Raw genomic sequence first — 12,991 nt, forward strand, 5'->3', positions numbered from 1 at the left:
GTATATAAATCAATATCTTCATAATGAATCTTGTACAAATGCCAGTAGGAGACAAAATATAATCGAGTCTTTGCTACTCTTGTTCTTCCTTATATATTACAAAGGATAGTTAAACATCATTTTATGTGGATGGATATAGATCTATTGCCTTGGAAAAGCTACTTAGTTATACTCATAGAGCACCTAGACAAAGATCCATAGTTAGTGTCTCTGACGTGAAGGTGCCCCTTTATGAGGAGCCTGCTATCATGGTTGGGCCCTCGGGTGGTGTAAAGGAGTACATGAATGAGGAAACCAGTTAGTTGAGGAGAGTCTCAATGCGGAGGAGCAACTTCCTCAGAAGGACCCCAACCTATGGCTCCATCGAAGGATCAACCTATGGAGGATCAGTATCCACCAAGTGGTCAGATAGTACATGAGGAGGATCCACCAACACAAAGGAGTTGCAACCTCTATTTGATTGAACAACCTCCAACTTGTATCTAATGTAACACGCCTTAATGGGGAATGATCTAACCACATAAGCTTACTTGTTTCTTCACCACCTTTAAAGTACACCCTAGATTTGTGGCTCATGCAAGATCATAATTGGGGTGTCAAGCCTTAAGTTAAACCATCGCCACTACATAAAATTATGGCTACACTATAACACAAATGTCTCCGCTGCAAGGCATGTATCTTTTCTTAGAGAGTATGAAAGGATACTCAAATTGCCATGCCATCAGCCTACTTTGAAATCATTCACAAGAGTAAGATTTTATCAATACTTTATTTGCAGGCACTATGTCCACCCATACATTGGGGGCATAATATAGTCTTGTGAACTTTATTTGAGAGGCAAATTGCCATGCCATGAGCCTACTCCCAAATCATTCATAAGAGTAAGATTTCATCCACAAGTGTATTTGGTAGGCATAATATAGTTTTGTGAGATGGGGTGGGAAACACATACCTTTCTTCAATAGTTCTACCATGTTTCATAACAGACGAGGGCCCCCAATTTGAGTTGCCATGAAGCCGTGGAGGCGGATGACTCTTAGAGAGTCGGACTCTCTTCCGATCGTTGACAGTACAGAGTTTCTGAACACTGAAGGTCATTTCTATCATTATCTTGGCTTCAAGCGACGAGTCAGTTAGGAGTATGTCGAAGATTCCAAATCTCGATGCGTAGAATTTGTATGGAGCAAATGAACGCTTCTTTATCGCAATCACGTTGAAAGTTTTCTACTCATGCTGGTGGTTTTATCTTTTAGTCTAGTCCATATAGTCAAGGAGGCAGATTTTACTATGTTTATTCTTTTACTTAGCCTGGGCATCCTGAACGTTCTTTTTGGCCAATTGCTATAGACACATCTCACCAAGGAAGGCATCCTAACTTTGCATCCATGGATGCCTAAAACGGGCTGAAATATTTGTGGAGTATCTGAGGTAATTCTGCCATGACACTTTGATGCCAAAAGTGACCCATAACTTTAAACTCTGCATCCATGTCACTCATGATGTTCAAACACGTTATCAATAAACTCCCGTGCAATATGAGAGACTGAAAGTGTGTCGGTCACGACGTAAATGATAAAAAACTCATGGCAGCATCTGTCCATTTGCCTTCTGGGATGGCTAATGGCTGCAACAAGTCAGTTGGAAGCTTGATGTCTACTTTGTTTTACTGGCATGGCAAACTCTCTGAGACATATTAACTCTTTTCATCATTCCTACTTTCAGAAGCTATGGTTCCATGCTGCTTCTGCCATACAAAGCTCCCAATTGCATAGATGCGGGAGGTGCCATGTGGGCACAACTTAGAAGTGTCGCAATGGGCACGAGTATGCACAAGGACAACCAAGTGGGCAGCATGAATAGCAGCAAATAGATCTGCCACATAGGCAACATAGGAGGAGATAGATGGGTTGTTTGAACAGCCATGTGGGCTGCATCAGCAGCCATCTGGGTTGCAACGTGAAGAGCAGCATATAAGCCGGATCTAGCCCCGTGGTGCAAGAGGGCCATGGGGATGGGGTAGGTAGCAAAGGGCCAAAGAATGGCTTTTGTATAGGGCTTGTTGGAGATTTAACAATTAATGGAACTTGCTTTCTAAGGCAAGCTCAAACATGAGCAACGGAAAATATGTGAATCCACATCCTATTCTCACACTTTTTTTTGGGGGGGGGGGGGTTGAAATCTATTAAGGATTATATTACAAGAATCAATACCGAGAGGGGGGGACCTCTAGCTACAAGGCTCAAAAGATATCATTATATGACAGGAAAGCAATATAATCTAAATCGCGTGCACGGAGACAATCATAAAACGATTGCCGTAGAGATGCTTGGAAGAACTGATAATACTTAGCAAAAGCGGGATCAGCAAAGACCCGATGGTTGCAGTCCTTCCATAGGGTCCATAGAGTGCCCAAGAAAAAATGATCAAAACCGTGCTTGTCTGGATGAAAGCCAAACAACCAAAAATGCTTTTCAAAAGAAGCACTGGGGAAACGAGCCCTATGCTGTTGTTGCAATACCCGCAGTCTTTTCCTCCACCACTTAGCTGGCCGTTTCAATCGCCAAATAGAATTACCTTTCTGAAACCCAGGGTTGAGGCAAAAGGATTTTGTATAATGCAGGCACAGTAATCTGAGATAGCCTCAAAGGACGAGAGGAGGACCCAAGGGAAGTCAGAGTCCAATCCTCTGATCTATCCTGGAGTTCCAAAGGGGGAATCGGGACCAAAGGTGAAAGCATACAAGTGATTTGCTGCCACAAAGTACGAGAATGAGAACCCAAACCATACTGTGTGGTTGCCAGAGAAAAGGGAAGCATAGAGGCATCCTCATGAATAACATCAGCAACAGTATTGATCCTTTAAAAGAAATAACGTAAGAACGGCGAGGCTCTTGTAAAGCAAGCGGAGGCTGAAAAACTTTTGACCAGTGAATGCTTTCAGCCCGCAAAGAATTACCCATCAGAGACTGTCAACCATGCCATTCCAGGTGAGACAGAATATGCTTCCAGTCAAGAAGCAATTTGGAGACCATAGGGCAGCCATGCAAAGTGCCATCAATGCACCCAAACAAGAAATCCCACTGAGTGGGTTGCCAATGACCAAAAGCAAGAGTACTGATATGTATGAGCAGTGATTGAATCATGAGAGCCCAGGGCTGATCACCTTTCAGAAATTGCAGCAACATTTTTCCCCTGTGAGCAAGGATGTGCACGTGGATATTAGTGATATTCAAACCGCCATGCATCTTAGGGGAACAAATTCGATGCACCGAAAGCAGTCTGAGACTTTTTCTGCCATGTTTAGAACGCCAAAAGATCTCTAGCCTTTATCGTGGACAGCAAAAAACTGGGCAGCGCTGTCGAATCAATGCCTGATAATCCCTAGTAAGAGACCAGGGCAAGACATGGACCATCTGTTGGCCATAGAAGAGTGGAGAGTGCTCCAGCAAAACCTGTCTATGCTCTTCATCAGCCATGATGAACTCAAAAAAACCTCTCGCTGCATAGTGGACTTTTTTGACATAACACCCACCCAGGGTTCTAGTCAACCAATTGCCCACATCCGTAGCAACAGGCATACGTCTAGGAAAGAAAATAATACATGCTTGGCGTATTCCTTGACAGGATCAAAGATGTCATCTACCTCAACCATGATATCTGTAGTGGGAAGTGGACCTTTCCAACCCTTGCGGGTATCCTCAAAACCTTCATGCTTCACTTCGTAGACAAGCTGAGCCTCTGCAGAGGCATAAAAGGGGTCATCTTGACCCATCAACTGCTTCTGTTTTTTGTTGGAAACCGACCTGTCTTTTTGAAAAGTCTTCTCATAAGGACAGTCCGCCATTTGATCCAAGGAAAAGGAAACGAAATGAAACTGAGACACACACACACACACACACACACACTTTTTTTTTGTTGGTGAAATCCATTTGTTGTCATATTACAAAGAAAAGTCCCAAAGAAAGGGACAACCAGTTACAAATATCCTCTGATTACGGTCCTTCCATGTTGGAGGTAGTGGCCTTCACCATCGTGTATGTGGAAATGGGGCCATGGAAAATACAAAGGATTCGAGGAGATCTGCACTATTGACACATGTATAGAGGGGAATTTCCATCCCATATGCACAAATACCCTTGGGGGGACCTTGAATATAATGACCTTCTTAGCCCTCCACAGCCACCCCCTCTCGGGGCTTTTTGAGGCTCTGGAGCACCTACGCGTGGCTATGGGGCAGGCTTGGGGACCCCATGCCTGGCGTGATTCCCGGACCACATGGCGCTTGCTGCGTGGCCCAACAGTGGTATCAGAGCCTATTCGGCGCTCACTTGCGGTTGACAGGTGTAGGTAGCGGTTACTGTGTGCTAAGGGGTGCTGGTTCTGCTCTGTTGGCTAGTGCCTTTGCTGCACTGCTGTGACCAAAGTCTGCCTCTCCAAGTGCCGGAGGTGCGCCCGTGAGGCTAAAATCACTATATCTCTGCCCCTGTGGGGGGGGCAGAGATATAGTGATGAATGCTCCTTTTCTGGCTGACCAGGCCCGTTTTCAGACGCTCATACCTGGTGGTCTGTCAACTATAGACAGCCCTACTGGCTAACCAGATCTGGCCGACCAGCAGCTGCTGTTATGGTCTATATAATTCTGTTGGCCTGGCTTCATTTCTGCCCAGTTATTGGGCGACTCAGTGGGCTTAACCCCAGCTCATTGACTCCTTATAGAGAAGTAGCTAGCTCCGCACAGCTGAATAATGGCCATATCTGAGCAAAATGGGGATATTGGTCCACAAGTGAAGATGGCTGCCATGATGATTCCAGTAATCCTCTTGTGTATACACTGTATATGGGCCCCCTTCATCCATGGGAGGAAGCTCTTCCAAAACCTGATCTGCAGGCCCCAATATTTCCTCAAAAGTGAAACATGGAATGCATCATGAATCCTTGATGATAGGGGCATCTCCACCTATAGGCCACATTCCCAATTTTCTGCAACACCTTATAAGATCCATAATATCTGTGCCGAGCTTAATATTGGTGTCCCCTTTCAATGAAGCATATCTAGATTTATGGAGGCTGAGGAAGACATAATCCCTTTCTTCAAATAAAAGCTCCCTACGATGATCATCTGCATATACCTCCATACGTGCTTGGCTTTCATCATGTGATCCTTACATTTCTCTAGTAAGGCAGTCATATACACCAAGTCATCAATTGTTTGTTGGTTAGACATAGCCCCATCAAAAACAGTGGAGGGAACATGGACTTTATAACCATACATGGCCTCAAATGGGCTCATCCCTATAGATGTGCGCTTGGTGTTGTTATAGCAAAACTCAGCCAAGTGCAACCACTTGTCCCACGTGGTCTGGGTATCAAAACAAAAATGCATAAGGTACTCCTCCAACCACCTATTCACCATCTCAAACTGACCATCAGTTTGTGAGTGGTCAGCTGTACTTGGAGCGAGATGTGTACCCATTGCCTTGAACAACTCTTGCCAAGACTGGCCCATGAACTTGGTATTACTTACTATTTCTGTGGCAGTCCATGTAGTTTGAATACATTCTTCATGAATTGAGCAGCAACCATAGAGGCTGAATAAAATGTGCTGCCTTAGTGAGCCTATCCACAACAGCAAAGATGCTATTCTAGCCCTTAGCTGTCACAGGCAGACCGGTTATGAAATCCATGGAGACATGGGTCCACTTATCCTCTGGAATGGGCAAAGGCTGAAGTAAAACTGCTAGTCTGAGGTTCAATTCCCTATTTTTCTGGCAGGGCTGGCAACTTTGGGCATATTTGTAGATATCTTTCTGAAGCCCTTTCCACTTCACAGTTTCATTGAGAAAGCCAGTATGAACTCTGACAACAGGAACCTTACCCGATAAATGTCTTTCATTTTTCCATCAACTGGCAAACTTGATCCGACATGGACACCACTTCCTTGAGAACTTTCTCCCTCTTCATTGCTGGCTCCAAACCAGGAGTGGACCTTGGGTAGGAGTTCAGCAGATGGCGCACCTTTCTTTCCAGTCAGTCCTTTGAAGAACGAATGGGACGCTTGCAAGGCTCCCCCATAACTGGGGTGAGTCGACTGCGGAGGCACGTCTTGCATGGGGAGCTCCCCACTCCCATTTCTCTCTTTCTTCCTGCAACTTTCCAACATGGCGTGGAAGAGGATGAGGCAGGCTAGATGACGAGGAAACTTTCGCATGCAGAACAACTGGTTAAGATTGAAGAAATCTTTGTCAAATCTATCACAGCCTCCAAGTTGGTCAAAACCGGGCAGTACAGAGTCAGCTGTCTTTACCATCAGTTCAAGTGAGGGAGTACCCCCCCTCTCTCTTGCATCATGCAATCTGCAGTCACATCAGTAGCAGAAGACAATAGGACTGCTGGATGAGGCCGAGATTCACTCGACCGTGCAGGCATCCACCCCTCTCAGTTCAAACAATCCTTCTCTGCCCGTGGCCTTTCAACATGTGCAGGAATTTTTTGATTATGATTATTTTTGCCACTATTTATTTGGAATTATCGTGCTCTTTTTGCTGACTGGAGGGAAGTAGAGGAGCGGAATGCTTCAGCTGTGCTTGAGCCATTTGTGTCATGTCTGTTGGGAAACTGGCTTGAAGTGTGCTTAGTACCATGAGCATGGTGATGGTGTAGAAAGGATTGTGGGAGAAAGGAGCGTAACATGGAGACTTGGCAGCAAGAGGGCTCAATACCAACGTAAGGAAGGGGTTGATCTAGAAGAGGGTAAGGTCGTGGGGAGAGGGGGAGTGAATTGCCAAAATAGATTAGAGTATGATTGAGTGGGGGTGAGGCTTCTGTAGTCCTATGACCACATCCTCATTAGCCCTCTGTTACTAAAAAGATCTTTAGTGCCAACTCCAGGAACTTAGCTAGGAATTTATTCTTCTATGTAAGGAGAGGTTTACCTGCCGTTGCTATGTGCAAAATTTATGGCTCAAAGCTTGTCCTTGTGTTTTGCACTTTTGTTTTTGTTAATTTCAAGGGTATTTTTGTATATGCATCTGTATCTTGGTACATCAAAGTAACACTCTTCCAATGTTTTTTGTATTGTAGAGCAGGAGAAGATTGTGCAGTCGTTAGAGGCCAGCCATTTGCAACAAAGTTTGTTCTGGCGGGTTTGCAGCGGCTCTCTCAGTTGTGTCTATTAAAATAATCATCCAGCTAGACCTTAAACTAGTAACCATAATATAATGGCCTCCTCGTTATATACAAAGACTTAAAAGAAAGGAACAGATCCTGTGTTAATGGGAAAATACAAGAGATATATATTAAAAAAGAGAAGGAAATTTGTCTTGGATTTTTTCTGATGTTGTTTCAGCTGTCCTTTTGATTAAACTCATTCTAGCACCCCTGAACCCACAGCGTCCAAGTTGGCAAACATGCAGGCTTTCTCTTGGAAAGGAAGGTTTTAAAGTGCAGGCTATATTTGCGAATACTGTTAAGAAAACATAATCTGCCTTCCAACGAACTGCACAGACTAGATTTACATTATTTGCGGGGGGGAAAAACAAAAAACAAAACAGCCTGGTTGTCTGATTCATGTACTGGATTTTACTTGTTGGATGTATGCCTTTTTCCAGGTTACTTTTGCATCAATTGGTGGAGCTTTTAGCCTTTTTTTTGCAATTTCAGCTTATTCGCAAGCTATATCTCCTTGGGAAAGGGTACATCCCAAATGTTTTACCTTGATGACTGTCTGGATTCCTTTTGGTTACCTGCAGATCTTTTAACGCCATGCTCTATACACCTAAGTTTGGCATTAGTAAGTGAGCTTCATATTTTTATACAGAGATATCATGCCTACTTCATGGAGAATTTGAATGCTATGACCGTGGTATTTGCAGGTTTGACTACTACTCCTTTGCACGAATATTTACTATTTGAAGGCTATTGTTCATGCAACCATATATTCCACAGTCTGTATGTTGATTTTTGAGCATTATTGTTGCTTAGCAACAGGGTTCAACTTATAACTGCTTTATCAGTAATATTCATATCGATGAGGTCCTTCAAACTATGAGAACCAGAAGCTTATCCATGTTATTAATCAGTATTCAAGAAGGAATCCATTCTGAAATGAAGAAATCTTTGATATGATTTGGCTTTTGTTCTTTCGTCTGCAGTCACAAGGCTGTCTAAGGAGGATTCAGTAACCCATAGAGATATCTACATCTACCAAATAGGATCCAATGACTGCTTGAGGCCCGCCGATGACAGTGTGGATGAAACAACAGTGGTAAAAAAAAATGGGGATATAGATAGAAGCGGAAGAATTTTTAAGGCAAAATTCTTGGAACAAGTGGTTGTCATTGTTAGAATTTTCCTATAATGATAGAAAGCATTCATCCATTGGGATCATTCCTTAAACAAGCTAATCCAACTACAGTGGGAGTTCCACAAAAGGTACCTGGCACCATGGATTATATAATCGAGGTGCTGAGGATGTTGGAACTGAATAAATCAGACTCTACCAAGCTATGGATAGAGCTATTCTCAAGATTCCTTCACATGCTAAATCCCTAGCTACAGGATAATGCATGAGGTTATCACCACGATAATGTGGGTCATGGTTAATTCTAAAGAGAATAGGCACGGTTGCCTATCGGTGAGATTTACCACGAGGTTGCAAGGTGCATCTAGTGTTTCATGTGTCTTTATTAAAACGAAATTTGCAACCAATGGATTCATTAATTAATGGAATTGTGACGTTATAGTAACTAGAGGAAAATGCAGAGCGCAAGCCAGCTAGAGTCCTAGATAGGGGAGAAATGACTGTTCGAAACCGGAAGATACCTCTTGCTTGGCATGGTCTTGCTTGAAGAGGGAGTGAATGGTACTTTCCAGTTAGAATGTAGCATTGCCTCAGATGGGATCGGTGATAGAAAGTGCTTAGAGAGGCCAATGGTGATGCATATAAATGTAAATAATTGTTTGTTTTGATGGGTTATTAGAATTTGGTCAAGGACTTAGCGGTCGAGGTCTTTGATGATAGGGGTCCAAGACGACTAGAAGGCTTAAGTCTTCCATGCACATGACTGGTTAATTCATTAACCATGCTCCTAGGTAATCGCCTAGGGTTAAGAGTATGGTTAGTGAATTAATGGAAGACTCAAAAGGGACTTTAATGATTAAATGCATGGGAAGGGTCTTAAACCTGAGCAAGCAGCTAATTAAAGAAATGGGCCTTCTAGGGACATGGGGGCATGAATTCACACATTATGAATGAGATATATGTGTGTGGTTTTGAAACGTGTGCCTAAGCTGGGTGTTCATCAAGGTAGCAGACGTGCTTGATTCATGCATTTGGCTGGGTGGAGATTTTGTACTCAAGACGCTTGCGACTTTGCCCGGCAGAGAATGAACAAGTCGTTACAGACAGGCTCATGAAACAAGCCCCATTTCATCCCTATCGAAACACAATATTCAGCACTCAGGTTGCCTAGCGGCTCATTGATCATGTATTTAGGAATCGTGGATTTTCTTAGGAGATTATCAGTGACAAGGATGCAAAATTTATGGGTCACTTTTGGCAGGAATCTTTCTCAGTAGTGGGCACCATACTTACTCCCTGCACACCATACCATCCTTAAGACTGATCGCCAGTGTCAGAAGGTGAACAAATGGGTGGACGAATATCTGAGGTACTTCTGCCATGAGACTAGGTCTTGGGATAAAGGGCTTGGACTTACTGAATTTTGTTACAACAACACCAAGCATTTATTTATTGGGATGAGCTCGCTTGAAGCATTGTATGAATGCAAAGTAAGGATGCCTTCCACAATTTCAGACATGGCTGTGAAAAATCAATAAGCACAAGATGACTTTTAAAGGATGGAGGCTCTTCTGCAATTCGCGAAAAAGACTGCAAGATGTCCAAGCCAAGCAAAAGAAGTATGCAGATGAACACAGTAGGTACTTGGTTTTCAAAGAAGGGGATTTTGTGCATCTACATCTCCACAAAATTCGACATGCCTCTCTAAAGGGTAACACCAACACTAAGCTAGCTCAATCATATTATTAACCTTACAGGATCATCCACAGGGTTGGGGAACTAGCTTGTCAATTGGAGCTACCACTCTCCTCCAAGATCCACAATGTGTTCCATGTATCATCACTGAAACTACACGTGAGAGCCAGAACTTGCATGCCATCTCAGAATTGCCACCTATGAGAGGGGAATGCCATATCCTCTACATCCCTAAGCACATTGTGGATTTCACAGATAAGATAGAGTACTTTGCAACAAGATATGAAATTTCAATTGAGTGCATCATCTAGTGGAAGGGACTACTGGAGGATGAACAATCATCATGACAGCCAGAAAGCATTGTGCTTCTAGGAGCACCATCATCTTTTTGCAAGGCTGATCAACAGCATTTTCTTCTTGTGGCACCCCTGTATAACAGCCTTAACATGAAATTTTGTGGGCAATTTGTATGGGAAGAGATGGCTGTAATAAAGGGGGGGAAGAGGCCTAGTTAAGGGTAGCTCTAGGGGCAAAAAAGGGAGTTGAGAAGGCTATAAGTCCTATTTCCCTCTTCTGTGGGTAGGCTTGATGTTGACATCTCCTCTGCTCCCTACCTCCATCAACTTTGTGCCTAAATCTCATGCTCTCCCCTTGGGAGTCGCTTTTTGGGAGCTGCCTTGTGCCCTCCCTGAGCAGATGTATTAACTGGTTTTCTGATGTCCCATTGACCTATTGGTCTCCCGTGGACAGTATTATGTATTATATTTCATTCTCTACATCTGCCCCACCCCCTTTTCTATATGGTCAGTTGTGTCGATTTGTAAAATCAGGTGGTGGTTGATTATGGTACGTGTCTTCTGTTGTTGTAAAGAAGACCTTTTATCAATTTCACTGGGGCCATCAAGATTTATGTCTTTCAATAGCACCTTCAACTGTATGACAGAGCGAGATGGAGGCAGACTGAAATTTGCTTTCACTTTCCCGTGCATGGTCTTCTGTGTGAAACAAAATCTTTTCGTAATGCTATATGATAAAGCAAGTCAAATATGTCTGTGTAATATCAGATTTAATTTGTTTAAAAGCCTGCCCTCAACATAATTATTAAAATCTGTTGCTTGTTTAAGTAATGCAATATCACGCATACTAATCTGCTATTCTAAGGATTGTTAATTCCTAAGAGTCAAAGTTGCTTGGTATTGCTTAAATAATGTTGAAACTTACATGCAGATATTTGTGAAGCAGCAATATATGCTTTCACTGCATGGTTGATACTATTGGGATCTTCGAGTCCATATCGTTTGCGTTGGATTCCCCTTGCAGCAGGGTGTGCGTTGACATATTTCTGGCTTTATCATATGCTAAGGTACTCGCCTTTACCTTCTCTGGCAAGGCTTCCTTGGTGTTGTAGTAGTAGCGGAGTCAAGTCAAGAAACGTTTGACTGGCTTTTGTCTTAATGCAGATTATCAACCATGCACTGGAATGTACTGTGGTTGCCGCTTGGCTCTCCCTGGTATGTTTTCTATTCCATCCCCCTTATTTAAACTGCTGTGGGGAGTAATGCAGATGCTTGAAGGAAATTTGTTGCTCTCTACTATTAATTATCGTACGTCTCAGTGCAGATATGCTAAAAATTAACCTTTATAAATTTGGATACATGCATGACGAAATTAAAAGCTTCAAGTCTGTTCAGCTTGTAAATCTGAAGTACTTATGAATGTAACAATTGGGAACACAATAATGGTAGCATGGACTCCTTCTCAATATATGAGGTCAACACAGATGTGTTTATCCTTTCTAATGTACATTGCCTACGATCAAGGAAAGTTTCACCAGTAGGCTCTGCAGTAAATTATTGAGACAGGCACTCTTTTGCGATTCAACCAGTTGCTTGTAAACCCCCACAGCCTTTTCTTTGCTGGGATCTCTTCTTTTCTTGTCCATTTCTTTTGCCGAGTTCCTTTCCCAAGCTGCAGGTAGTTTTGGATACACTTTCGTTTTCTTCAAGATGGAGGAGAGGTGTATTGTTCTTTTTAGTTCTAATTTTGTATGACAAAATCATTCACAGTTTTGCGGTTCTCTGCCTATATGTGGATCATTTGATGGTGGAAACTGAGAAGGAGGTCCAAGCACTTCGATCTTCTATCTATCATTTTAAGAAAACCTGACATCTCTTAGAGCACGGGTCAATGATTTGTAAGTCAAAGTGATTCCCATCTTGCAACTCAGTTGTATGTCAAGGATTACGTTCTGGACTTGGTCATTCAAAAATATACATCGACAGAAATTAGAATGGGGCTGTTATAAATATTCAAGGTGTTCCTGAATGAACAGGAACTACTACTGGGAAATGTAGCTGCTCAAGGCTATGAGCATTTGAGGTTATGATTTGAAAAGACAAGGTATTCCTACATAAATCTGGGCAGTCTATGAGCAACATACTGTAGGTGAGGTGGCAATTGATTCCTGTATTGAAAGCCTATACATGTGGGTAGATTTTATACAAATAGGATGTATAAATGGAAGTTTCCATAATGCTGTTGCCCGTGTACTATTAGAGTCCAATTCGAGTAAATAAACACTGGATCAGGGATACTTCTGTGTGCTGCTCTAGAGCTTGTAAGTGCCTGAAGCATCATCAACTTCTAGCTGTAAGATTATTTTTCTTTTTGAGGAACTTTGTTATAGCTTAAAACACAATAAAGAAATGGTTTGTATTCAATTCTTGGGTCGCTGGGTTTCTAAATAGTGAAACAATACTTCTAACAACTCCAAAAAATTCAAGCACCTTGCAGAAGCGTTTTGTTGCTTCAGGTATGATTTGTGTTGTAAGTAAATGGGCCACAGGCATGAAAACAGTAATCTATCGAAGGCGAATATACAACAGTTGATGTGAATATAGAATACATGCATTATGAAGCTATGACAAAGTGCTATTTGTATCCTAGCTCAAGTAAGCATAGAAGGCAATGTATTTCTGCATTCAACCAGCCAGAATTC

The 12,991-nt window shown here is 42.6% G+C and overlaps 1 protein-coding gene across 4 annotated transcripts; it reads left to right on the top strand.

Annotated features, from left to right (window-relative positions):
- The first annotated feature begins 734 nt into the window (after positions 1-734).
- Positions 735-12,681, top strand: LOC147905175 (histone-lysine N-methyltransferase). Of its 4 annotated transcripts, none has more exons than XM_087397027.1 (8): positions 735-749; positions 987-1,093; positions 7,080-7,141; positions 7,607-7,690; positions 7,816-7,870; positions 11,221-11,356; positions 11,454-11,504; positions 12,060-12,671. In XM_087397027.1, exons 2-8 carry the CDS (start codon positions 1,012-1,014, stop codon positions 12,157-12,159), a joined length of 570 nt encoding a protein of 189 aa, XP_087253153.1. In that variant the 5' UTR covers positions 735-749; positions 987-1,011; the 3' UTR covers positions 12,160-12,671. The 4 variants fall into 4 exon arrangements, with proteins under 4 accessions (XP_087253153.1, XP_087253146.1, XP_087253166.1 ...); XM_087397020.1 differs by lacking the exon at positions 735-749 and adding an exon at positions 772-881; XM_087397034.1 differs by lacking the exon at positions 735-749 and having other exon boundaries at positions 888-1,093; positions 11,454-11,503; positions 12,067-12,681.
- Positions 12,682-12,991: the final 310 nt, after the last annotated feature.

This window comes from Dipteris shenzhenensis, chromosome 2, assembly GCF_047967505.1.
Source record: "Dipteris shenzhenensis isolate YYH24624 ecotype China chromosome 2, Dip_SZ_1.0, whole genome shotgun sequence".
Taxonomy (NCBI): domain Eukaryota; kingdom Viridiplantae; phylum Streptophyta; class Polypodiopsida; order Gleicheniales; family Dipteridaceae; genus Dipteris; species Dipteris shenzhenensis.